The 24674-nt window shown below is 52.5% G+C and overlaps 1 protein-coding gene across 4 annotated transcripts; it reads left to right on the forward strand.

Annotated features, from left to right (window-relative positions):
* The first annotated feature begins 2 nt into the window (after positions 1 to 2).
* NUCB1 (nucleobindin 1) lies at positions 3 to 18221 on the forward strand. Of its 4 annotated transcripts, none has more exons than XM_015087175.3 (13): positions 3 to 156; positions 563 to 726; positions 3052 to 3159; positions 5338 to 5470; positions 8963 to 9066; positions 12366 to 12551; positions 12827 to 12917; positions 15532 to 15590; positions 15851 to 15943; positions 16029 to 16121; positions 16461 to 16631; positions 17094 to 17190; positions 17295 to 18221. In XM_015087175.3, exons 2-13 carry the CDS (start codon positions 574 to 576, stop codon positions 17405 to 17407), a joined length of 1401 nt encoding a protein of 466 aa, XP_014942661.2. In that variant the 5' UTR covers positions 3 to 156; positions 563 to 573; the 3' UTR covers positions 17408 to 18221. The 4 variants fall into 4 exon arrangements, with proteins under 4 accessions (XP_014942661.2, XP_014942663.2, XP_014942662.2 ...); XM_015087177.3 differs by having other exon boundaries at positions 563 to 696; XM_015087176.3 differs by having other exon boundaries at positions 37 to 145.
* The last annotated feature ends 6453 nt before the right edge of the window (positions 18222 to 24674 follow it).

The following is a 24674-nucleotide window of genomic DNA, read 5'->3' on the forward strand; positions in this document are numbered from 1 at the left end:
CCCTAGACAGGGACCAAGGGGACTGAAGCCAGCGCGGACCAATCAGGCCGCCGAGGGCGGGTCCTCTGCGGGAAAGTGGGCGTGGTCTAGGGGGGAAATCACCCGAACGCACCGGAGGTCCGAGCCCGGGAAAACGCCCTCTGCGGTGAGGGAAAGGTGAGGGGCTGGGGCGTCCCAGATGGGGTCCTGGGAGGAGCGGTAGGAAGGGGCCCAGAGGGCTGGAAAACTGGGTTTCGGGAAGGATGGACTGGGCACCAGTATTTGTAGATCCTGGCAGAAGAGGAGGCTTCGGGGGGGGGCGGGGGTTGGTTCTGAACCTTCGGTTCTGGCGAAGGGGACTGAGATCCCGGATTCCTGAGTCTGAGCGAAGAGGCTGGGTGCTGGGAGCCAGGACTCCTGGGTCTAAGGAAGGAGGAACTGGAGGTTCGGAATCCTGTGTCTCGGGAAACGAGACGCTTTGAGTCTTGACTCTTAGATGGCGGGGGGATGCTGGGGGCCCAGACTCCTGGGTCCAGGGGAGTAGGCGACTTGGGACAGACATCCACCCCTCTGCCCCCCACAGGCCACGTCGTCATGCCTTCCTCCGGGCCCCGCGCAGTCCTTCTCCTGCTACCGCTGCTGCTGCTGCGCGCTGTTCTGGCGGTGCCCCTGGAGCGGGGGACGCCCCAGCAGGAGAGCCCTGCGACCGAGAGCCCCGTGAGTGGCCCTGCCCTCCTCTCCAGCCAGGTGTTTGCAAGTGGTACTACAATTCCCGCGGATCCCCGTCGCCCCTGGGTGGATACTTCCCCCAGGGACGCAGCTTGAAGTTTGCCTGACATTCTTTGCAGTCGCCTGGGCTTTGACGTGGTGAAAAACTTGGGGGGGGGGGGGGCGGGACTGCATATTTCTAAGTCCCTGGCCCTGAGGTGTGGGAAATCAGGTCAGATTTTAAGTGGCAAATCTGCATTACCCCCTACCTACACCTCTGTTGTTTTAAGCTCCCCTGCTCTCAAGCAGGAATGGAGGGAAAAAAAGAACTACATTTCCCAGTAGCACCTGGGGCAGGTGATGTTAGCCCACTGAGGTGTTCTCAGTTCATGGAGCTCCTGGGAAGGGACCGGTAAACCGCCCATGTGTTAATTCCAACATGTGTTTGTCAAATGCTAGGAAACCTTCTCTCTTAGGGAATTTGGAACTTTAAAGATCCTCAAGGCCAGTGCCCTGATTTGTGGCCTGAATCCTCACATAGCACCTATCAGTAAAGAGCACGTTACTGTCTCTGGGACATATCATCCCGTGCTCCTGTGTGGCAGTCCAGACCTTGTGAGTTAGGCTTCTGCTTGGTGAAATCTTTGCAGGCCCAGAAGGGCACCTTTGACTTCCCTTTCCCTTCATTCATTGCACACGTTTCTTGAGCACCTCTTGTGGGCCAGACACAGTGCTAACACAAGCCCTGGGCCATCACAGACCAGGAAGACATTGGGCCTCCCTGAGAATGGACATCAGTGTGATAGTCAAGGAGGAAGGGTCACGAGCTGAAATCTGAAGTGCAGGGAACAACATTCCAGGCAGAGGGAACAGCCTGAGCAAAGGCTGTGTGGTGGGGAGAGCAGAGCAAGTAGAAGGGCATGGAGGTGGCCAGTGTGACCCGAGCAGAGCGAGCCTGGGGGTAGATTATTCAGAGCCTCGGTTCATTTTATTTATTATTCTTAATGTTTATTTATTTTTGAGAGCGAGACAGAGCGCCAGTAGGGGAGGGGCAGAGAGAGAGGGAGACAGAATCCCAAGCAGGCTCCAGGCTCTGAGCTATCAGCACAGAGCCAGATGTGGGGCTCAAACCCGTGAACGGCAACACCATGACCTGAGCCGAAGTCAGAGGCTTAACCGAGTGAGCCACCCAGGCACCCCAATGTTTACGTATTTTCAAGAGAGAAAGAGAGCGTACGTGTGAGTAGGGGAGTGGTCGTGGGGGGGAGACGATCTGAAATGGGCTCTGCGCTGACAGCAGAGAGCCTGGTGTGGGGCTTGATCTCGCAAACGGTGAGATCATGACCTGAGCCGAAATCAAGTGTCAGGGGGCTCAACCGACTGAGTCACTCAGATGCCCCAATTTATTGCCTGTTTTTAAAAAATGTTTATTCATTTATTTTGAGATGGGGGAGGGAGGGGCAGAGAGAGAGAATCCCAAGCAGGCTCCATGGTGTTAGCACAGAGCCCAACCTGGGATCGATCCCACAAACTGTGGGATCATGACCTGAGCCGAAATCAAAAACCGGATGCTTAACCAACTGAGCCACCCAGTCACCCCGCCTAATTTTTTTTAATGTTTATTTATTTTTGAGAGAGCGAGAGCATGCAAGCGGGAGAGAGGCAGAGAGAGAGGGGGACAGAGGATCTGAAGCAGGCTCTGTGCTCGCATCAGAGAGCCCCATGCCAGGCTCAGATTTACAAACCACGAGATCATGACCTGAGCCAAAGACAGAAGCTTAACCGACTGAGCCACCCAGGTGCCCCTTATTGCCTATTTTAAAACGGAAGAGTGAGGCCCAGGGAGAAGAGCGTGCTGGCCATCTACACGGGGCAGGTCTGGGTCCAGGAGCCTAGCGGTTTTTGTCTGTGTTGTTCAGTTGTTCAGTTATATCCCCTGTACCAGTGCCTGGCACGCGGTAGGGGCTCGGTGAGCGCTTGATGAATGATGAATGAGAGTATATTTCACTTGCGAACAAATACTGGTGTGTCCACTCTAAGTACCCACTCCGTGCTCGGTGTTGGGGCTGGGTATCTACCCACGTGATTTTCACTTCGTCTCCACTGCAGGCCTGGGAAGAGAGGAGAGCTGTGGCCCCGAAGATCGGGCCGATTGCCTGGGGTTACAGAGCAGATGGGGATTGGAACTGGGGTCGGCTGGCCCCAGAGCCTCTGTGCCACGGCGCAGGCCTGCCCCTTGCTCCAAGCAGGGTGTCTCTGGGTCCTTCAGCAGGTGCCCAGGGGAGCGGGGCCTGGGTCCTACCTGCAGGGAGGAGCCGGAGAAGGGTGAAGGCTGGGCTGCTATGTTCGTCCTTGTTGCCTTAGGACACAGGCCTCTACTACCATCGGTATCTCCAGGAAGTCATCAATGTGCTGGAGACAGATGGGCATTTCCGCGAGAAGCTGCAGGCTGCCAACGCCGAGGATATCAAGGTGCGGCTCGGCGTGAGCCAGGTTGGGCGGGGAAGAGGAGGAAGGGTGCACGCTCGGAGGACCGAGTCCAGGAACGGACTGGATTCTCTCAAGGGGCCACAGAACGTGTGGTTAAGCATAGTTGCAGAGGGCGCAGGCTCCGTTACACGCTGTGTGACCGCCCCTCGCGGTGCCTCGGTTTTCCCATCTGTAAAACCGAGGGTTATAACTAGAACCTGCATGACAGGGCTTGGGTTAGGATCATCCAAGGGTAAGACGCACAAAGCGCTGAGGCATGAGGGGTAGCGGTCCTCGGACCTGCCGTGTGAGTGCTGGTTCCCCGGAATGTTCAGTGTCGTGCGTTCTGCTCGGGAAGAATTCAAACCCTGGACATGTTGGGGGCACTAGCTAGCACCACCTCTAGCTCGCGGAAGGCCTCCCGAGGAACTGAGGTAATCCTCATTTTTTTTTTTTTAAGTTTATTTATTTTAAGAGAGTCAGAGAGTGCACGAGCTGGGGAGGGGCAGAGAGAGAGAGGGAGACGGAATCCCAGGCAGGCTCCATGGGGTCCGCGCAGAGCCGAACGTGGGGCGCAAATTCACGAAACCGTGAGATCATGACCTGAGTCGACGCCAAGAGTCGGACGCGTGACCCGACTGAGCCACCCAGGCACCTCTCCGTTCCAGTGTTGAGGTCCAGAGCAGGAAAAGGATGTGGGGAGACATGATCTGGTACCAGTCGCTGTTTGAGGGCCCTGGGACAAGTGGTGTCTCCGCCCGGGCCTCAGTTTACCCAGCTGTAAAATGAGGTTGTAGGCAGGATTAGGGGACAGACTCAGGGAGTCCAGCACAGGGCTTGACCCATAGTAGATGCTTCACTGGCTGAGGTTAATATGACTGTCACTGCTGCCTCTCGAGGGCCACGCCCCAGGAGGGCTGGAGAGACCGTGTGAGTCTCGAGTGACTGAGAAAGCGGGCTGAGCAATGACAGATCGTAGAGGGTGCTGGGGAGGCCTCAGGGAGGGCCAAGGCCAGTCTGACAAGTGAGAGAGGGTTTCTAGAAAATGGATGCCCCCAAGTGAGGTATAAAGTCTCAGTGGGAAGGTCTGTGGTGTAGAGTTGCGGTGGGGGGGGTGGGGCGGTGGCATTTCAGACAGTGGGAACTGTGTGTACAAATGAAGTAGTCGGGGACGCCCGGGTGGCTCAGTCGGTGAAGCGTCCGACGTCAGCTCAAGTCACGATCTCAGGATTTGTGGGTCCGTACCTCGCGTCGAGCTCTGTGCTGACAGCTCGGAGCCTGCGTGGGATTCTGGGTCTCCCTCCCTCTCTGCCAGTTGCACTCTGTCTCTCTCAATAAATTGAGATTTTATTGAGACAGGGATTCTGTCTTGTGGGCACTGGGGAGGCTTGGGGGCCTTGAGCGGAGAGGGGTGGGGTTGACTCTGGGAAACAGACTTAATCTGCAGTGACAGTCAAGGGGGCTCAGGGAAGGCACCCTATTCAGGGGTGTGTGTGTTGGGGGACAGGGAGTTAGTGGGGGGGGTTCTTTCCAAGGGAGGTGCCATCTGTTTTGAGGGTTTTTGTTTGTTTGTTTTTAAGTTTATTTATTTATTTATTTGAGAGAGACAGAGACAGCATGCGTGGGGGAGGGGCAGAGAGAGAGGGCATAGAATCCGAAGCAGGCTCCAGGCCCTGAGCTGTCAGCACAGAGCCCGACGGGGGGCTCGAACTCACGAGTCATGAGTTCATAACCTGAGCTGAAGTCGGACGCTTCACCGACTGAGCCACCCAGGCGCCCCCCGCCCTTTGAATTGTGAAGAGCAGTGAGGATCTGCTTAGACTTGAAAAGTGGTGGCAGAAGAGAATCCTAGGCAGAGGGACCAACCAGCGTGTGCAAAGGCCAAGAGGTGGGAAGGAGCCTTGAGTGTAGGTGCCGATGCCCCGTTAGTGTTGCCGGAAGCAAGTGCGATTTGATGGATGACGGGAGATGGGGCTACAGAGGTGGGCATGGCCTCAAATGCCAGGCTGAGGGGTTGGGATTTTATGTCGGAGGCTCTGGGGGCAGGTATGGGTCTATAAGCTTTCCAGGCATCCAAAAGCTGGTAGAAGGTTCCAGAGAAGGCAGAGAAAGGATGAGGCCGCACAGTGTGCCCCCTCCCAGGCTCCCAGCCTGACCAGTGTCTCGTCCCTGTTCGGGCAGAGTGGAAAGCTGAGCCGGGAGCTGGACTTTGTCAGCCATCATGTCCGCACCAAGCTGGACGAGCTGAAGCGGCAAGAGGTGTCCCGGCTGCGGATGCTCCTCAAGGCCAAGATGGACGCCGAGCAGGAGCCCAGTAAGCAGGGGCAGGTAGGGTGGGATGGCCTCCCTGCCCCATAATACACATAGAAAAGGGATCGAGTTTTCTTTCTAGAACATTCTACCGCTAACATAACTGCTTGGTGGGTTTATTTAGTTTTTTGTTTTTTTAATTTTTTTTTTTTTTTTAATGTTTTGTTTTTGGAGAGACAGAGAGACACAGAGCATGAGCAGGGGAGTGGCAGAGAGAGAGGGAGACACAGAATCCAAAGCAGGCTCCTGGCTCTGAGCTGTCGATGCGGGGCTCAAACCCATGCATGCGCGATCATGACCTGAGGCGAAGTCGGACACTCAACCGACTGAGCCACCCGGGTTTTTTGGTTTTTTGTTTTCAGTCTTTTGGGTTTTTTTTAAATTTTTATTTTAAAAAACCATGGTCATTCAAAATTTTGATGTAACTTCAAACTTCCAGAAAAAAAGTTGCAAGCATAGTGCGCAAAGTCCCTGAATACCCTTGACCTGGATTCTCCAGTTATTAGCTTTTGTTCTATTTGCCTTTCAGTGACATTCACCAGTTCCTTGCAGACTGTATCTCTTTCTCCCCCCTTTTTCAGTGTGGTTTTCCTCTGAACGGCCACATGGTCCTGCATAACCACAATGCAGTGATCAAAGTCGGGAAGTTTCAAAGGGTGCACTGTATTTTTCCTTGCTCTGTTATTCTCTATCTCCCCAGCTGGCGTGATTCTAATTTGTAGGGATTTGTATCTGAGACTATATTTTATAGTCTAATGATTTGGTTGGAAAAAAGAAAGAAAAAAAAAACGTACCTGGAGGAGAGAGGCAGTTTTAGATTCCAAGATCCCACCCAATTTCTTTTTTTTTTTTTAATGTTTATTTATTTATTTTTGAGAGAGAGTAAGTGCACAAGCAGGGTGGAGCAGAGAGAGAGAGGGACACACAGAATCTGAAGCAGGCTCCAGGCTCTAAGCTGTCAGCACAGAACCTGACGTGGGGCTCGAACTCACAAACCCTGAGATCGTGACCTAAGCCAAAATCAGATGCTTAACCAACAGCCACCCAGGCACCCCCCCCACACACACTGTTTCTTTTAATAGCTTTATTGAAATATAACTCATATGTCGTATAGTTTACCCAGTTAATAGATACAATTCATGGGCTTTTAGTATATTCACAGGTATATACAACCATCACCCAAGTCAATTTTGGGACGTTGTAATCGCCCCCAAGAAGAAACCCCGAACTCCTCAGCTATCACCCCCCACCCAGCCCCTGCAACCAGTAACCTACTTCCTGTCTCTCTGGATTCGCCTATTCCTGGACATTTCATATAAATGGAATCATGCCATCTGTGACCTTTTGTGCCTGGCTTCTTTCACTTAGCATAATGTTTTCAAGTTCAGCCGAAACGTAGCATGTATCGGCCCTTTGTTCCTTTTTAGGGCCAAGTAATATTCCACGGTGTGCATAGACCACACCGGGGTTTCTCCATTCATCAGTTGATGGGCTCCTTGGTGGTTGCCTGCTTTGGCCATGACGGGCCGTGGTGTTATACTTCCCGTAGCTTTGTGGTGTTCTGGTGCCGCTCGGACAGCTTCCCGCCTGTCGCTAAGTGTAAGAACGTGGCCCTTTTACTGAGATTCACCCACGCCCCTCCTTTCGTTTCCTGACACCCCCTGAGGCTCCCATGTTACGGACGGGGATGGCGGGCATTGGCGGATGGTGTGGATGGCGTTGAGGGTCAACGGGACAACTGAACTTTGTTTTCATTTCTGTCTGCCTCCATTTATCCATCCTCCAAACATGCCTTGAGTCCTACCGTGTGCTGGGTACCAGGCGGGTCCCAGATCTCGAAGGTGACCCGACAGCCTCCTCCACACTATGCACCCACGCCTTCTCCGTCCTTCGGTTTTATTTGTGTATTTTATTTGCTACTTAATGTAATTAATTTCTTTATTTTGAGAGGCAGAGAGAGAGAGGGAGAGGGAGGGAAAGAGAGAGAATCTCAAGCAGGCCCTGTCGGCACAGAGCCCAACGCAGGGCTGAAACTCATGAACCGTGCAATCATGGCCTGAGTCGAAGTCAGATGTTTAACAACTGAGCCACCCAGGCGCCCCTGTCGTGCTGTTTTAATTAGTATAGTTTCAGAGTCCGATTTGCTCTCCAGGAAACCAGACGTCCCCTCGTCACTAATGGGAAAAAATCCCGCCTGTGAATTGGTGGCTTGTTGTGTCCCTCGCACTACGCCACGCGCTTCGACTCTTGTCCCTTCACCAGCTCAGGGCATCTCCAGAATCTGACCGCTTCTCACGTTCGTTGCCGCCCCTCGGGCCCTGCCTGGAGCCCCGTGGTCGCCTCCTCCCTGGGCCCCCTGCCGCCGCGCTGGCTTTTTGTTCTGTTTCCCGCACGGCAGCCAGTGGGGTGCTGCTAACACCCGTGTTGGTCTCCCGTGGCCACCGTAGCAGATTAGCACAACGAGTGGCTTCAAACGACACACACGGGTTTGGAGATCAGACTAAAATCAGTGTCACGGGGCGAAAATCGAGGCATCTGCAGGGCTGCGCTGCTTCCAGAGGCTCTAGGGGAGGGCCTGCTGCCTTGCTTTGTCCAGCTTCTCCCGCGGCCTTCCTTGGCGGGTGGCCTCCTCTTCTGTCTTCAGAGCCAGCCAGCCGTGTCGCATTTGTGTTCAGTCTCGCGGTCTTCTCCTGTGGTCGGGTCTGCCTCTGCCTCCCACGTATACGGACCCTTATGATGCCATTGGGTCCCCTGGGCAGTTAGGGGTGGTCTCCCCATCCCAAGATCCTTGATTTAATCCCGGCTGCAAAGTCCCTTTTGCCATGTGATGTGCTCACAGGTTCTGGGATTAGGGCGTGGGCATTGTGGGGGCTGTTACCCAGCCCACCACAGCACCTAACCCAAGTCCTGTCCCTCCTGCTTAGAACCCACTATGGCTCCCCAGTGCTTGTAGGACCAAGCCCACAGCCATCCCTGCTCCTCTGCCCCTCCCTTCACAGGCGCCCTCTCCCCCATCCTCTCATGTCAGTGTTTTTTAGTTTTAACAACACACCCCAGGCACCTCTGGACCTTGGCTCCATGCATTTCCCTGTGCCGGAACATTGTTTCTCCGGGCTCTTTTTTTTTTTTTTTTTTTATGTTTATTTTTGAGAGAGAGAAAGAGAGAAAACATGGGAGGGGCAGAGAGCGAGGGAGAGAGAGAATCTCAAGCAGGCAGAGCACAGTCAGCGCAGAGCCTGATGCAGGGCTTGAACTCGCAAACCGTGAGATCGTGACCTGAGCCGAAATCAAGGGTCAGGACGCCCAACCGACTGAGCCACCCAGGCGCCCCGATATGTGTTAGTTATTATTATGGTTATTGTTATTTTAAGCTGACTTCCTTTAGAGCACATCTAGCCCAGGGTAGGGATTTTAAAAGCCAGAACGTTCCATGAGGTGTTCTTTTTGAGTTTTTGTCGTTGTTGTTTTGTTTTTTTAATACCTCTCCCTCATCCAGATGTACAGTTGGATCACTTGAGCCTCCTGAAGCAGTTTGAACACCTGGACCCTCAGAATCAGCACACATTCGAGGCTCGGGACCTAGAGCTGCTGATCCAGACGGTAGCCGTGAAGGGGCCGGCAGGCAGAGGACTGAAGGAGGCTTTGTGGAAGGGGAGCAGGGAAGGGAGCCTGGGACGTGAGCCCGCTCACCCCTGCTTGGTGTTCTGTGAGGCCGGTGGCTGCAGAGGGCCGGGTGGTGCCCAAAAGGCCTCCCCAGATTCTCTCTGGGAAAACAGATGCAGGCAGGTGGGCTTGGCTCCATTCAGACCCGGATTCAAATCCCTCCTTGGCTCGTCCTTCCCCTATGACTTGTGAGGGTGGGGGGCGTGGGGCTGTCTCCTCTGTGTCCTTGTGGGAGGCAGAACAATGCCCCCCCCCCCCCCCGCACCAAAGACGTCACACCCTACACATCCTTTTTCTTTTTTTTCTTTTTTCTTTTTTTTAATGTTTCTTTATTTTTGAAAGAGAGAGAGAGCGTGAACAGGGGAGGGACAGAGAGTGAAGGAGACACACAATCCAAAGCAGGCTCCAGGCTCCGAGCTGTCAGCACAGAGCCTGACATGGGGCTCGAACCCACAAACTGTGGGGTCATGACCCGAGCTGAAGTCACCCCACTGAGTCACCAGGTGCCCCTATTGTTCTTTCTTCCTTCCTTTCTTTCTTCTCCACACCCAGTGTGGGGCTTGAACTCACAGCCTTGAAATCAAAAGTCCTCCACTTTACCGGCGGAGCCAGCCAGGTACCCCTAAATGTGTATTGTTTTAAGGCTCCAAATTTATGATAATTTGCTACAGCAGGCACAGAAGTAATAGAGACCTTATCTGAGAAATGGGATCTCGAGCCCAGCCTCATGAGGAAGGCCAAGGGCCACGGGGTTGGGGAGTGGAAGGGGATGCCCAGACCTGCCCCTGCCTCTCCCCTCCTCCTCTTTCTTCTGCAAGTCCCCAACATCCCCAGCGCAAAGCCCCCACCCTCCTCCTGGCCTGAGCCCCGTTTTTCTGGCCTACTGGAGCTCCATCTAGTGGCCGTGAAGATAATAGCAGCAGCCGTTTGAGTCCATGCAGCATTGGACTCCGTCCCTGAGGGATGTTTTTGCCACATATTTCTAGAACATTCCAGAAACTGTCCATTTTCTCCAGGCCCCCAGTCATCTCCTAGTTTTAATTCCCATCATTTCTCATCGCCAGTTCCTCACTGGGCTCCTTGCTTCTGCCTTCCAAGTTCACCAGCCAGACTTTTCAACCTAGCACTCTTGACATTTGGGGCTGGATAATTTTTGTTGTGGGAGAAGTCTTGTGCATTGTATGATGTTAACAAAAAAATTTTTTAATGCTTATATTTATTTTTGAGACAGAGAGAGAGAGAGAGAGAGAGAGAGACAGAGTGCAAGCAGGGGAGGGGCAGAGAGAGAGGGAGACACAGAATCTGAAGCAGGCTCCAGGCTCCAAGCTGTCAGCACTGAGCCCGATGCAGGGCTCAGACCCATGAACTGCGAGATCATGACCTGAGCCAAACTTGGACCCTCAACTGACTGAGCCACCTAGGCGCCCCCGTTGTATGATGTTTGGCTGCATCCCTGTTCTCTACCTACTAGGCACCTCTAGACCTACCCCTGTTGTGGCATCCAAAAATGCCCTCAGCCTTTGCAGTGGTGTCCTGTGGGCCAGTCTCCCCGGGTTGAGAACCCTGCAGTGCTCTGTTCCCCCACATAACAGCTGTGTTAGTTTCCTGTGCTGCCCACGAATAAATTACCGCAAACTTAGTAGCTGAAAACAACTTGAAATTATCATCTTATAGTATAGATCAGAAGCCAGGAAGGACCTTATCGGGTGTGTTAGTTTGCTGTGGCTGTCATAACAAATTGCCACAGACTCTGTGGCTTAAAGCAGCAGAAATGTAGGGCACCTGGCTGGCTCAGTCCTTAGAACATGCGACTCTTGATCTGGGAGTTGTGAGTTCTCGAGTCCTATGTTGGGTGTAGAGATGACTTAAAATTTTTTTTTAAATTAAAAAACAACAAAGATGTATCCTCTCTCAGTTCTGGAGGTCAGAAGTCCAAAATCAGTATCCCTGAGCTAAAACCTTGTTTTTGGCGGAGCTATTCTCTTTAAAGGCTCTAGGGGGAAACCTATTCCTTGCCTCTTCCAGCTGTTGGAAGCTACCAGCACTCTTCAGCTTGTAGACAAATCATTCCAGCCTCTGTCTCCATTGTCACATGGCATTCTCCCTGTGTCTCTGCATCTTCTCTGTGCCCTTCTTATAAAGACACCAATAATTTGGATTTAGAGCCGACACCTGTCTGGTAGGACCTCATTGTAACTAATTACATCTACAAAGTCCTATTTCCAAATAAGTTCACATTCCGACATTCTGGGTAGACATGAATTTGGGGGGTGGGGGGATACTATTCAACCCAGTGTGGTATCGCTATCTCCATCTTACAGAGGAGGAAACAGGCGCAGAGAGGCTAAGTAACTTGCCCAAGATCACACAGCCTAGTGGAATTTGTTCACACACCAGAGCCTGGATTTGAACCCTGGGCAAAACAATTGGAGACCCAGGGTTCTTTACCATTTAGCTGTGCTGCTCTCCATAGTCTGCCTCGTATGTTGTTCCTTATTGCTTATTCCTCCAAGATCTTTCTTTTCTTTTCCTTTTTTAATGTCTATTTATTTTTGAGAGGGAAGGGCAGAGAGAGAGAGGGAGACCCAGAATCCGAAGCAGGCTCCAGGCTCCGAGCTGTCAACACAGAGCCCAATGCGGGGCTTGAACCCATGACCCGTGAGATCGATCATGACCTGAGCCGAAGTCAGACACTCAACTGACTGAGCTACCCAGGCGCCCCTTTCTTTATTTTATTTTTAAGTGCTCTCTATACCCAATATGGGGCTTGAACTCACAACCCCCAGGTCAAGAGTCACGCGCTCCACCTATGGAGCCAGCCAGGTGCCCTGTTCCTCCGAGATCTTGAGATTGTGGAGGACTTGAAAGAGGTGGGTTAAAGTTATTATTGTGTAGGAGTGCTTGGCTGTCTCAATCAGAAGAGTGTGTGACTCTTGATCTTGGGGTCGTGAGTTCGAGCCCTGTGCTGGGTGTAGAGATTACTTAAATAAACTTAAAAAAACAATCATTCTTGTGTAACCATCCTAATCTCTTTTGCACAAATAGAGGTGGCTATGTTATGAGGCAAGAGTGGGTCATAGAGATCAAGAACTGAGCTCAGGACATGGAACTCAGGACTGGATGGAGGTTGGGGCGGCCCTTGCCCAGGTTCAAGGCTGAGGGCTTGGAATTTGGAGGTTGAAATTTAGGGCCTGTGTACGGCAGTGAGATGAGAATGACCGTCTGCCTTTCCCCAGGCTACCCGAGACCTTGCCCAGTATGATGCAGCCCATCACGAAGAGTTCAAACGCTACGAGATGCTCAAGGAACATGAGAGACGCCGTTATCTGGAGTCACTGGGAGAGGAACAGCGAAAGGAGGCAGAGAGGAAGCTGGAAGAGCAACAGCGCCGGCACCGAGAGCATCCCAAAGTCAATGTACCTGTAAGGACCCCCTTTTGTGCCCACCCCACAGCCGAGTTCAACTCTCCAAGCACCATAAGATGAACAAGTAGCTAAAGAACTACAACTCCCAGCAGGCCCCGAGGCCAAAAGCCCGTTTAAATATGCCCAGTCACTCCAGGGGCTGCTGGGCGTTGTAGTTGTAGGGAGTTTTTTTTTTTTTTTTTGGCTTGCTTGCTTGAAGAAAATTACATTTGAGGGATGGGGGGGGGGACCCAGACTTCTTGCTCATGAGCCCCTGGCTCTCCCTTCCACAGGGCAGCCAAGCCCAGTTGAAGGAGGTGTGGGAGGAGCTGGATGGATTGGACCCCAACAGGTTTAACCCCAAGACCTTCTTCATATTGCATGGTAAGGTGGGGAGGGAGCCCCAAGACCCAGGCTGAACCCTGAGCCTCTGGCCTTTCTGGGGTCTGAATACTAAGGAGGCAGCTCCGACACTGGGGCTTAGGCAGGCCAAAGAGACCTGAGCCCATCTCTCCTGCTGGTCTAGAAGGCTGCACCCCTCCCCATTGCTAGGATCTTCCATAGAAGAGCTAGGCCTCTTTTCTGGGATACACCAGACTTCTCCGTCCTCAGGACTGGCTGATGTCCACCAAGTAAGCAATTCAGGCTTGGCTAGGCCTGGGTCCCCCCTTCCCACAGCAGCCCAGAAGCCCCAGTCCCCGCCAGGAGCCCTATTGCCAACAGTGGGCCGTTCCCTAATTAAACAGGCCTCCGGGGACCTGGGAAGCACCTTCCCCATGGTGGTTTAGAGGCACTTTCCCCTTCATTCTCTTCCCATCTAGAAACATAGCTTGGGGTTGCCAGGCCATCTCAGATGTGCCTAGGACCCTGTCCCAGAGGCTGCAGGTGGTCAGCAGGGCTTAACAGGGCACGGCTGATTCATTCGGCAGACGTTTACTAAGCTCCCTCTAAAGACCCAGCTTCACAGAGACCCCATGGATACTACTGCGAACAAAACAAAGGTCCCCCCTCTCACAGAGCCGGTGATCAGGCAAATAGATCACGCCGTATTCCAGTGAATCTGAGAAACCAGGGAGTGTGAGATACTCTAGAATTTGTACATAAGCTGCCCATTAAAGGGCCTGGAGCGTGTAGTGCCCCATCTGGCTACCGAGCTGTTGCAGTGACCGAGGCTGAATTTCTCATTGTATGTGATTGTTATTCATTTAAATTTCACGTGTCCCAGTGGCTACTCTATTGGGCGGTGCAGCTCCAGAGAGTTGACGTTTGAACTTAGACTTCAGTGAAGTGAGGTTGAGCCTTGCAGACATTTGGGGGGGGAGAGTGTTCTAGGTGGCGGGAACAGCAGACACCCAGGGAAGAGTGAACGTGGGTCTCCAAGGTAACAGCCAGCTTGCTCCAAGCCTTCCAGCTGGGTTAAGGAATCTGGAGTTTATCCTCTCTGAGATCGGACACCGCAAAAGGGTGTTGAGCAGAGGACTGACACCATCTGCCTTAAGGGTTGACAGAGTCCAGCTGCCGGGGTCAGGGCCAAAGCCAGGAGAAGGCTGGAGATGCTGGTGGCTGCATCATGGGGAGTAGGGAAGAATGGTTGGAGTCTGGATTTATCTGGAAGGTCAAGCTGGTGGGATTCACAGATGGACTGGTTGAGGAGTATGAGTGAGCAAAAGAGTCAAGGGTGACTCCAAGGTATTTGGCCCTAGCAACTGGAAGGATAGGTGGGGAAGAGCAAGCATATTTGGCAGGGGAAGTTGGGAACCGTGTCCGTTCAGGTCAAATTGGAGATGTCGGTTGGACAGTCACGTGGAGATGAGAGTTGGGAGTCAGATATTCAGGTGTGGAAGCAGCTCGTGGATGGCACTGGAAGCCCAGGGATTGGAGGAACCCATCTAAAGAAGCGCTGGCCAATCAAACTATTTTTGTAACGATGGAGAATGTCCCGTCCCATCCAATATGGCAGCCACCAGCTACGTGTGGCTACTGAATGCTTGACATGTAACAAGTGGGACTGATAAACTGAAATTTTTTTATCTCAATTTAAATTCACGGGCGCCTTGGGTGGCTCAGTCGGTTGAGCGTCTGACTCTTGATCTCAGCTCAGGTCTTGATCTCAGGGTCGTGAGTTCAAGCCCTGCATTGGACTCCATGCTGGGCATGAAGCCTACTTTTGGACTTGAAGCTTAGTTAGACAAGAGGTCCCAGGACTGAGCCCTGGGGTGCACCAATATGTAGCATTCAGGAGGAGGACGGAGCCAATGAAGGAGAACGAGGGGCATCTGGAGAAAAGCGTTTGATGTTCTAGAGGCCAAGGGCAGAAAGTCCAGTAAAATGTGAGTTAAAAATTGACCATTGGCGAGGCACCTGGCTGGCTCAGTCGGTGGAGCGTGCAACTCTTGATCTCAGGGTTTAAGCTTGAGCCCCACGTTGGGTGTAAAGATTGCTTAAAAATAAAATCTTTTAAAAAAATTAAGCGCTGGATTTGCAAGGTCAGGGTTCTTGGCCATCTCTGAAGGACCAGGGTGGGTGCTGATCTGAGTAAGCAGAGGAGGGGAGACAGTGAACATGGCCCACGTGGCTGAGAAGCCGGGAGCCCTGTAGCTGTACACGCGGAGAGGCAGGTAGGGGTTCCTCTGGCCTGGTTCTCTGGGAGGCAGAGGCCTCTGACACCCTGGATCCTGGGCAAGGGGGTTGATCCTGTGCCCAGATCACCAGGCGTTAGGGATCAAGTTGTCTTGTGTGACAACTGCCCCGAGAACAGTCCTGGTGAAGCCCACATTCATTTACTCCATTCCTGGGACCCTGGTTGGTAGGGAACTGGCTGACCAAGCAATGATCCAATGGGGTGCTGAAGCTGGAAGGATATCACTCTGTCGTTGGGGACCCAGGGACACCTGACCTCTGAACACAGAGCCCACACCAACCCCAAATTCCTTCTCTAGCCCCACCTGTACCCACCCTGTACGCAGTCCCCCAAGATACTTTGTTGTCTCCCCCTCAGATATCAACAGTGATGGTGTCCTGGATGAGCAGGAGCTGGAGGCCCTCTTCACCAAGGAGGTGAGCATCTTGGAAGCCATGGGTGCAGAAGATGCCCAGTCAGCCTTGCGTCCCCTTGGGTCCCCCTGGAGGTGAATTCAGGGGAAACGACAACTCCCAGCAGCCCCCACGGCAAAAAGAGGCTGCCGCGCGTGGCCAGGTGCCCCGAGGGCTGCTGGAAGTTGAAGTTGCCTGTCTGTGTGAGTGAGGAGGTGGAGTAGCCAAGGGAAGAGGTTGTCCTGGACCCCTCAGTATGTCCTGCCTGTCACTTGACCCTGCAGCTGGAGAAGGTGTATGACCCAAAGAATGAAGAAGATGACATGAGGGAAATGGAGGAGGAGCGGCTTCGCATGAGGGAGCACGTGATGAAGAACGTGAGAGGAGGGGGCCGGGGCCATGGATGGAGCGGGAGGGGGCAGGGCCGGAGGGAGGCCCAGCTCTGTCACCCTGGTTCCGTAGGTGGACACCAACCAGGACCGCCTCGTGACCCTGGAGGAGTTCCTCGCATCCACCCAGAGGAAGGAATTCGGGGACACTGGGGAAGGCTGGGAGGTGAGGACCTGAGGAACTCTCTGGGTCCTGAATACCTCTGGCCCCCTGCCCTGACCCTTCTCTGGCCACTTCTCTTACTGTCTGGGCCTCTGCTCGCCTACCATGGGTCTCTGCCTCCTTCTGCCTCTGGGTTGTCTCAGTGCCCTCTCTAGGTCTCTGTTCCCCCAACTTCTCTGGGTCTTTATCCCCCTCTCTGGCTTGCACTCAGTCTCCTCCATCCACACGCGTGGCCCAGGCCTCCCAGCCTTGCCCAAACCTCCTGTTAGTGGCGCCGTCTCGAACGTGAGTGGGCCAAGGCCGGCATGGCCCTGCTGATGGCCCCTGTCCCCTCTCCGGCAGACAGTGGAGATGCACCCTGCCTACACAGAGGAGGAACTAAGGCGTTTTGAGGAGGAGCTGGCCGCCCGGGAGGCAGAGCTAAATGCCAAGGCTCAGCGCCTCAGCCAGGAGACAGAGGCTCTAGGGCGCTCCCAGGGCCGCCTGGAGGCCCAGAAGAGAGAGCTGCAGCAGGTGACCGGCCAGGGAGGCTGGGCCATCCTCTGAGTCTGGTGGCCTTTATCCGTATGTGTTCAGAGGCTGGGAAGGCCTGTGGCTCCCGTGTTGATCACTGGTAGAGCCTCAGGTGGTGACCGCCATCTTGAGTAAGGGCAGACGTTGTCCCCATCCCTGACAGCTCTGTGGCTGCCATATTGGATAAGGGCAGTGGGGCTGTAAGCAGGAAGGGAGGAGGAAGAGGCCAAGAACAGAGGAGGAGGTTAGACTCAGCCAGGGTTCAGGGAAGGCTTCCCTGTCCCAGCGTCTGACCCGAGCCCTGCCAGAGGAGGGAGAACTGGGTCTTTTTAACTGTTATGAAGCTCAACTCTCAGTGAGAGGAAAAAAAAAAAAAGATGCCCATAGAGAAGGGGCTGGTTCACCACTTAGCAAGCTGCCGCCTTACCCTCTAGCCTGTGCGATCTCCCCCACCCCTTGCAGGCCGTTCTGCAAATGGAACAAAGGAAACAGCAGCAGCAAAGCCAGAACGGCCCAGCCCCTGGCCCTGAGGGACAGCTCAAGTTCAGCCAGGACACAGGTGCTCTGGTGGGCCCTGGGGCGCATGGGGCGGGAGCCAGTCCGTGTCCGCGGGAGAAAGACACTGGGATGTCTATCACCACCATTTCGTCCCTCCATTTCCAGATGATGCGCCTGTCCCAGCGCCGGCCGGTGACCAGAAGGATGTAGACCCTTCAGAAAAGAAGGTTCCCGATCAGCCCCCCGAGCTGCCCCGGTTGGATACCCAGCACCTGTGATCCTCCTGGGACTCCTCCCCACCCCCCCACCCCACCCCGCAAGACACTCTGGGTTCCTACTGAGGCAGCTGATGCGAGGGAGATGAGGAGTCTCAGTCCACCCCCTCTGGGGGCCAGCAATATGCCGGTGGCCTACTGGGGTAGGGGAGGGGAGGGTGGCATGTGACACGATGCTTCCTGAGCCCGCGTCTCGCAGCGTGTTTCACTTCCTCCTTCACAGCCTCCCAGTCTGCGGCCCCTTCTTGCCCATCCCCTCCAAGGACCTACCTTCTCAGCTCTGCCCGGGGCCCTCACTGGGTCACCCCAACTTAGAGAAGCCCCCTCCCTCCCGGGAAGGGTCTGCTTCATGCCTGCCTCCCTAGATGGTAAGGCCCAGGTTGTGGCCACTCTGGCTGGCACCCTGCATCCCCACAGCTGCTGGAATTCTGCCTGCCGCCCAGTTTGGGTGGTCCCTCGAGAGATTTCCCTCCTTTCTGTGGGACCACCAATGCCTCAAAGGCGGGGTCTTCCCCTGGGCTGGGTGTGAAGGCCAGCAGAGTCCTAAGCAGGGCTGATTAGCTCTGATAACTAGCAACCCTGGCTTCCAGCCACCTCCACCTCCACCCTGACTGCTTGGCTCCTCGCCCCTTCCCCCCACAGCCCCAGAAGGGCCCTGGAGCCAACTCTGCCCCAGGATCAGGTTCCAGCCCCTCCCCTCGGCCTCATGTGGGAGGCCTCGCCCCCCCCCCCCCCCCTTTTCTGGCCTTATCTCCTACAGCTCCCAGTTCTGCTCTATCCTCCGGTTCCATCCAAATACACTTTCTGGAACAATGTATGCCTCTGTGTCTTTGCATATACTGTTCCCTCTGAAGCCCCATCCCCAATTCACCTGCTAAAGTCCTCCTCATTCTTTTTTTTTAAGTCGTTTTATTTTACTTTTTAACTTTTTTTTTAAACGTTTATTTATTATTGAGAGGTAGAGACAGAGCACGAGCAGGGGAGGGGCAGAGAAAGAGGGAGACACAGAATCCGAAGCGGGCTCCAGGCTCCGAGCTGTCGGCACAGAGTCCGACACAGGGCTCAAACTCGCAAACCGCGAGGTCATGACCTGAGCCGAAGTCGGACGCTTAACCGACTAAGCCACCCGGACGCCCCTGTTTTATTTTATTTTTAAAGTTCATTTATTTTTAAGAGACAGCACAAGGCAGGGAGGGGCAGAGAGAGAGGAGGCAGAGAATCCCAAGCAGGCTCCCTGCGGTCAGTGCAGAGCCCGATGTGGGGCTCGAACTCCCAAACCGTGACATCATGACCCGAGCGGAAACCGAGAGTCAGATGCTTAACCCGCTAAGCCACGCAGGCGCCTCAAGTCTTCCTCATTCTTTAAAATTCAATTCAAGCATAATATCTGAGCGGCCACATCCTGGCATCTTTTTGTCCTCTCCTGATGTGTCCAGTGTGAACACACACACACACACACACACACACACACACACCTTTCAGCAGGATCTCAGCCACAAGGACTGCAAAGCTTAGAAAAGGGGCGCCTGGATGGCACAGTCCGTTAAGCGTCTGACTCTTGGTCTTGGTTCAGGTCATGATCTCACCATTTGTGAGTTCGAGCCCCACATCGGGCTCTGCACTGAGCCTAGGGAAAGTATTATCTCCCAACACAAGACGTCCCAAGGTAGGGTGGCTCCGGGGCCTGCAGGGAACCACGTTCTCCCAATGTCCTAGTTCCGCTGTAGTAGATGTGGGGCTCCACTCCTCTTGCGCAGAATCCGAAGACGCAGAATCCAAAGGAGGCTCTGGGCTGCGGCCTCCGAGCTGCCAGGGCAGCGCCTCAGGCCGGGCTCGAACCCACAAGCGGTGAGCTCATGACCTGAGCCAAAACCAAGAGTCAGACGCTTAACCATCCGAGCCCCCCGGGAGCCCCCGTTATAAATAGCAGTTCATTTCCTCTTCGTAAAAACCCTGCGAGGTAATTACCCTCATCAACCCGATTCTACAGATGAAGCTAATAAGAGAAAGCCAAGTGGCTTGCCTGGGATCCCACAGGCTGGTCAGTGGCAGGGCTGGGATTGGAACGCTGGCAGGTTGGATCCAAAGTTCATGTTCTGAAGTGTCATGTTAAGTTCTCTTGGGCACTGAATCTGTGCTTAAAAAAAAAAAAAATCTGGTGAATAAGTGAGTTAATGAGGGGTGTCTGGCTGGCTCAATCAGAGCATGGAACTCTTGATCTCAGGATCGTGAGTTCAAGCCCCATGTTGGGCACAGAGATTACTTTAAAAAAAATTTTTTTTTTTAATGAGTTAATGAATAGGGGCGCCTGGGTGGCTCAGTTGGTTAAGCGTCTGACTTTGGCTCAGGTGATGATCTCACGGTTCATGGGTTTGAGCCCAACGTCGGGCTCTGGACTGACAGCTCGGAGCCTGGAGCCTGCTTCGGATTCTGTGACTCCCTCTCTCTCTGCCCCTACCCTGCTCACGCTCTGTCTCTCTCTCTCAAAAAATAAATAAATAAATAAATAAATAAAATATTAAAAAAATTTTTGGGGCGCCTGGGTGGCTCAGTGGGTTGAGCGGCCGACTTCAGCTCAGGTCATGATCTCACGTCCGTGAGTTCGAGCCCCGCATCGGGCTCTGGGCTGACAGCTCGGAGCCTGGAGCCTGCTTCGGATTCTGTGACTCCCTCTCTCTCTGCCCCTACCCTGCTCACGCTCTGTCTCTCTCTCTCAAAAAATAAATAAATAAATAAAATATTTAAAAATTTTTTTAAATAAATGAGTTAATGAATAAATGCTCTGCTCTCTGCCTGGCATGGTGTCCACCCGTCTGTTATGTGGTTGACAGTTTCTGTGTGACCTTTGATTTCATCGGTGTTTTTTTTTTTAACACTTAAGTAAGACCCTATTCCTCACCTCCTTTGCTCTCACCTTCACACTCCATCGCCTGCGAGCTCCTGACCCTTCCCAAATGGCCCAGGTGACCCCTCCAGGTTTATCTTTCACTCATTTTACCCACTCCCATCCTGGGTTCCAGACTCTCACTTACTTTATTTTTTTTAAGTAAGCTCTGCTTAAAAGAGCTTCAGCTCAATGACCCCAAGATCAAGAGTCGTCGCGGGCTCTACCTAATGTGCCGGCCAGGCGCCCCCAGGCTCTCACTTCTGAATGATCCAGCTTTCTCTTGCCGGCAAGAGTTGTTTCTTCTGGAATGCCATCTCTCCTATTCCTTCTAAACCTCCACCAAAATCTTTCAAAATGCAGGGACACCCGGGTGGCTCAGTTAAGTGTCTCTTGATCTCAGGGTCATGGGTTCAAGCCCGGTGTTGGGCTCTCCATGCTGCGCATGAATACTACTTAAAAAAAAAAAAATCAGTTTGGGGGACGCCTAGGTGGCTCGGTTGATTAAGTGTCTGACTTCAGCTCAGGTCATGATCTCACGGCTCGTGAGTTCGAGCTCTGCACCAGGCGAGGTGCTAACAGCATGGAGCCTGGAGCCTGCTTCAGATTCTGGGGGTCTGGGGGGGTCTCTCTGCCCCCTCCCCTGCTCGCTCTCTGTCTCTGTCTCCGTCTTTTTCTCAAATATAAAATAAAACATAAAAAAATCATAATAAAAAAATTAAAAATCAGTTTGGGCATCAATCTGCCCAGCCTTCCCTGGTCCCCAGCTTGAGCTAAGGGTAGCCCCACTCCCCCCACCCGCCTCTACACTGCCTAGTGTTTCCACCATATGGCAGGTGTCCAGGATTGTGTATTCGTTACAAGGTCTGGAGCTGTGTATTAGTTTCCTATTGCCGCTACAACAAAGTAACACAAACTTCATGGCTTAAAGCAGGAATGTATCATCTCGCAGTTCTGGAGGTCAGAAGTATAAAATGCGTCTTCCTTAGTTAAGATCAAGATGTCTGCCGGGCTACATTCCTTCTGGAAGTTCTAGGGGAGAATCTGTTTCCTTGTTTTTCCAGCTTCTGGAGGCGCCTGCATTCCTTGGCTGATGGCCGCTTCCTCCAGCTTCAAAGCCAGCAGCACAGCTTTTTCAAAGATTTTAAAAATATTTATTTATATTTGAGAGAGAGAGAGAGAGAGAGAGAGAGAGAGAGAGAGAGATCATGAGCGGGGGAAGGGCAGAGAGAGAGGGAAACAGCATCCCAAGCAGCCTCACAAACCGAGAGATCATGACCTCAACCGACATCAAAAGTCCCTCAACCGACATCAAAAGTCGGACGCTTAACACCGACTCCCCGCGCCCCCCCCCCCCCCCCCGCCCCCAGCCACCCAGGTGCCCCATCAAATCCCTTACTCTCTTTTGTTGTCACATCTTCCCTGATTGAGTTCCCTGCCAGGACCTTTGTGATTACAGTGAGCCCACCACAAAAGCCGGGATAATCTCCCCATCCCCAGAGCCTTAACGGTCACAACTGCCAAATCTCTTTTACCACCTAAGGTCACGTTATTCACAAGTTCTGGTGATCAGAGCGTGAACATCTTTGTGCGGGGGCTTAGGGGGTGGGCGTTACTGTGCCCAGCACAGGTTGTGTCTCTTTCCCCGACTGGAGGGCAGCAGGAAGTGGAGTGAGGCTCATCCCTGGGTACCCACCATCAACCAGCACAGGGCCAAGTCAAAAGTAAAAAATGTTTGCTGAATGAATATGGGAGTCAGGCCAGTGGTACGTGCTGAAACAAGAAAGCTGCCCACATTAGATCTTTGCCCCTGCTCCTGCTGAAAGCCCTCTCGTGTCCTCTCCAAGCCCTTCGTGACTCCGCCCCTGCCTGCGTCCCTAGTCCTGTTTTCCATCCCACTTGCCCACCGTCTTTTTTCTTCAACCACACTGGCCCATTTTCAGTTCTTGGAACACAACCGGCTCTTTTCCACCTTAGAGCTCTTGGTCATGCTGTTCCCCACACTATCAATTCCACCGGACTGAGAGCTGAGTGAAGACCGAGAGTGTCTCATTTCTGATGTGTCCTCAGGACCCAGAACAAATTAGATGCTCAACAAATATTTGTGTTCTGTCGGGAGGACTGTCTGTGGAACGATCCTGGAGGCTGTCTCTGGAATTCCTGGCTATGAGCTGACTGGGACAGGATCACGACTTCAACTTCCTCCAAGGTCTATACGTGATGTTTCCAGCAAGTCCTGGAAAGTGCTGGTGCCCAAGCTTGGACTGCATTTGCCACACTTCCAACACCACTGTTTCTCTTGACTCTATAAAGAGAGTAAGAGAGCTAGGAGGTGGGTGTCTTTCTAAGATTACAGCCCCCACAGTGTGGCAGCCTGAGCCCAGCCAAGCAGCCCTTGTCAGTAGACATCAAGAGAATGGGCTCGTGGTGCCAGGACAGCTCAGTAGGTCAAGCCTCCTACTCTTGGTTTCAGCTTAGGTAGTGATCTCATGGTTCATGAGATCGAGCCCAGCATTGGGTTCTGCTCTGACAGTGGAGAGCCTGCTTAGGATTCTCTCTCTCTCTCTCTCTCTCTGTTCCTCCCACTCTCTCTCCCTCAAAATAAAGAAATAAACATAAAAAAAAGGGAGAGAGAATGAACTTCTTTTTATTTACTGATGCTCTGCCTCTATTTCGTTTGTTTATTTATTTTAATGTTCTGCTTTAAATCTCACTTTGTCTTACGCCCTTTGTTAATCTCCTGGCTCTCGCTCTGGGTCCCAGAAATGCAGTCATGTGCTTAACACTCATGGCCTGCCTCCCAGGAATAGAAGGTGCCTGACCTGCTGAGCACCAGGTTCCCGTCCCAGGTTGGTGATTTTTCCAAACTCAATTATGAATTAAGTTAAACACAGCCGACACGGTTCAGTGCGTGTGCTATATCTCTGTGATGTCCCTTGATTTTTTTTTTTCAGTGAAGTTTAAGTTCTTGAGATTTCTTGCGATGAGATTTCTTTCTGTTGTTAAATTTCCCACCATTTATTCATACGTTTTTCTACTGATGGCCGTTCCCGGTTTTGAGCTGTCACACTCGATGTTGCAGTAAATGTGCTTACATCTCAAGCGCAAGTTTGACAGTTTCTCGCGGGTATGTATCTTCCACCCACAATAGAGATCACTGGACCATGAAGATACCCTTATTTTTTTCTTGACCAGGTGTCGCAAAAATGATTCCTCTGGGCACGCGAACTCACTGCCAACAATTTTAAGTCATAACATCTTATTCTGAAACTGTTTAAGAACTTACAGAAATAGTACAGAGAGTCCCTTCGTACCCTACACCTAGCTTGCCCTCAAACCCCACCATGTGGATGATATCTTAGGTAAATACAGTGCATTGTGGAAGCCAGAAATTGACATGGCTACATTGTTTAATCAGGTACAGATCTGATTTGGATTTTTCCAGCATTTCTTTGGGTTTACATGCACTTTAAAAATGTCTGGTATACAGTTCTATGAGACTTTATCAAATGTGAATATTCCAGTATCCATTCCTACAATCAGGATACAGAAATGTTTCATCCCTACAAGGGACACTCCCTCCTGTTACCCGCTACTAACAGCACGCTTCCCCAAACTTTAACCCCTTGACACCGCTGGTCTGTTCTCTCTCACCATTGTTACCAGATAGAGAATAGGTTCCAAACTCAGGTTCGGCCGCTCGCTGCTGCAAAACCAATACTCGATACACAAGTGATGGTGGGAAAGGGAAGTTTTTTATTCAGGAAGCAGGCAACCTGGGGAGCTGGTGGACTAATGTCTCAAAGACCATCTTCCCCGTATTTTTTTCTTTTTCATCACAGCAGTGATCTCGCGTACTCAGTGCAATCCATTAATATTTTTATTCAGCAGTTTGTGTGTACTTGGAACCTCTGAGTCTGTGGAAGTCAGATTTTAATTGAATGTCTACAAGGCAAGAGAAGTGGACGGATTTGCTGTGGGTAAAGTTGGCCAGTCTCTGCCAGTTGGCTTGAAGAATATAATTTACTACAGTTTGCAGCAGGTAGATGCCATTGAGGCTCCAAGAGGGAAAGCAATTGTACAAAGCAATACAGTCAGGCAGTGGCAAGAAGGGGCTGGGAACCCATCAGCCTGGCTCCAGGGTTCCTAAGAAGCAGTATATCCTGGTTTCTAAAACTATAGTCTTGGGGCGCCTGGGTGGCTCAGTTGGTTGGGCGTCCAATTTTGGCTCAGGTCATGATCTTGCGGTTCGTGAGTTCGAGCCCCACATTGGGCTCTCTGCTGTCAGCTTGGAGCTCACTTCGGGTTCTCTTTCTCTCTGCCCCTCTCCCATGCGTTCTCTCTCTCTCTCTCTCTCAAAAATAAGCTATGATCTTTGGAAGCAGC

The sequence above is a fragment of the Acinonyx jubatus genome, chromosome E2 (assembly GCF_027475565.1).
Source record: "Acinonyx jubatus isolate Ajub_Pintada_27869175 chromosome E2, VMU_Ajub_asm_v1.0, whole genome shotgun sequence".
NCBI lineage: Eukaryota > Metazoa > Chordata > Mammalia > Carnivora > Felidae > Acinonyx > Acinonyx jubatus.